The 1,608-nt window shown below is 38.1% G+C and overlaps 1 protein-coding gene across 1 annotated transcript in view; it reads right to left on the bottom strand.

Annotated features, from left to right (window-relative positions):
* ARMC9 (armadillo repeat containing 9) overlaps positions 1 to 1,608 on the bottom strand; it is a 190,653-nt gene that overhangs the window by 177,512 nt on the left and 11,533 nt on the right. The window contains exon 3 of the mRNA XM_023510364.1: positions 1,215 to 1,307. Coding sequence (XP_023366132.1) covers positions 1,215 to 1,307 — 93 coding nt within the window. The remainder of the gene's footprint in view (positions 1 to 1,214; positions 1,308 to 1,608) is intronic.

Here is a 1,608-nt window from a genome sequence, read left to right on the forward strand (position 1 = left end):
GCTTGAGCCCAGGAGTTGGAGGTTGCTGTGAGCTATGCCACGGCACTCTACCCAGGGGGACGGCTTGAGGCTCTGTCTCAAAAAAAAAAAAAAAAAAAAGAAACTAAAATTGAAATGTGTCATGGAATCCCAGAGATAAAAGATTTCAATTAGGAAAAAGGAGTCAAATACTTTTGGAATTACAGACGAAGCAGAAGGTATTATATAGCGAAGTAGCCTAAAACTTTCATTAAAAAAATCATGGCTGGCGCATGGTGGCTCACACCTATAATCCTAGCATTTGGGGTACATTGCTCAAGCTCAGGAGTTTGAGACCAGCCTGAGCAAAAGCGAGACTCAGTCTCTACTAAAAACAGAAAAACGGAGGCAAGAGGATCACTTGAGCCCAAGAGTTGGAGGTTGCTGTGAGCTATGACACTACAGCACTCTATCCAGGGTGACAGCTTGAGACTCTATCTCAAAAAAAAAAAAAAAAAATCACCAAATTCACAATTCAAACTGTTATATCCTTGTTATAGAATAACTTTGTACACTTTTTTATTCCAAATAAAAGGAGACAACTGTCCTTAGAGACTAGCAACCTTTGAGAAATTTGTCTCCCATGGGTTGAGGGACCAATTTTCCACCCTTCCTAGGACAGGCTCCATTTACACCTGCCACTCTGGTACTCTGTTCAGCTAATACCCCAAAAGTGTCCCACTTTGAATTAGCTTGTCATGACAGTGGCACAACTCTGCACATTTGCTAAAAATCATTGAATTGTACATTTACAATGGATGGATTTTATTTACATAAATTATATGTCAATAAAGTTGTTGAAAAACAAGTGTCCATTTGAACAAGTTAGATGGTCAGGCAATGCATATGCCATGGCCTCAAGGTCTTAAAATTAGTTGATTAACACTTTGTAAAGGGACAGTCAGTACAAGGAGTTCTTTTGTAAAAGGACCCATCAAGACAGCCTCTAGGAACATGATCTCAAAATAAGACCCAGCCAAGTCTCAGAGATCTAATGCCACAGAGTTGACCTTTACAGCTTATAAATCATCAATGAGCATATCCTCCCATTAATGATTTATTCACCTTGTAAATACAAAAGCAACGACGCTGTTAAGTATCCTATCCTGACATATGAGGCAACTTAAGCCAGTGTGCTACTCTACATAAAATCTGCTTGAAAACCATACAGGTTTCCATTTGCTTCAAAAGGATACATATATTGTTAAAAGCTTCGGCGTGTTGCTAGCTTTAAATATTAAAGCTAGAAACTTTTCTAACTTCAACTTTAACTCTGGAGTCCAGGAATCCTAAAGAAAAAAAATACACAAAGGAACAAAAATAAAAACACTAGATCAGTAGATGCCAACACTATCATCAAACTGTAGCCAGTAGGTTAAATATTCCTGCCAGTTACTGGAACAAAAAGCAAGAGGCCTTGCTAGTGATGTGGGGCTATGAAAAACAGCTTTTAGGACATCTGACCAATTCATTTACAGAAGATTCAAGTATCCACAACAGGAGAAAAAACAGAGTTCTATTATAAACAGGGAAAAAATAACCCTGCACACAATTTGAATACTTCATGTGTTTTAAACACAATCGTGACAA

Source organism: Otolemur garnettii, unplaced genomic scaffold (genome assembly GCF_000181295.1).
Source record: "Otolemur garnettii isolate 467f Iridium unplaced genomic scaffold, OtoGar3 scaffold00013, whole genome shotgun sequence".
Classification (NCBI taxonomy): domain Eukaryota; kingdom Metazoa; phylum Chordata; class Mammalia; order Primates; family Galagidae; genus Otolemur; species Otolemur garnettii.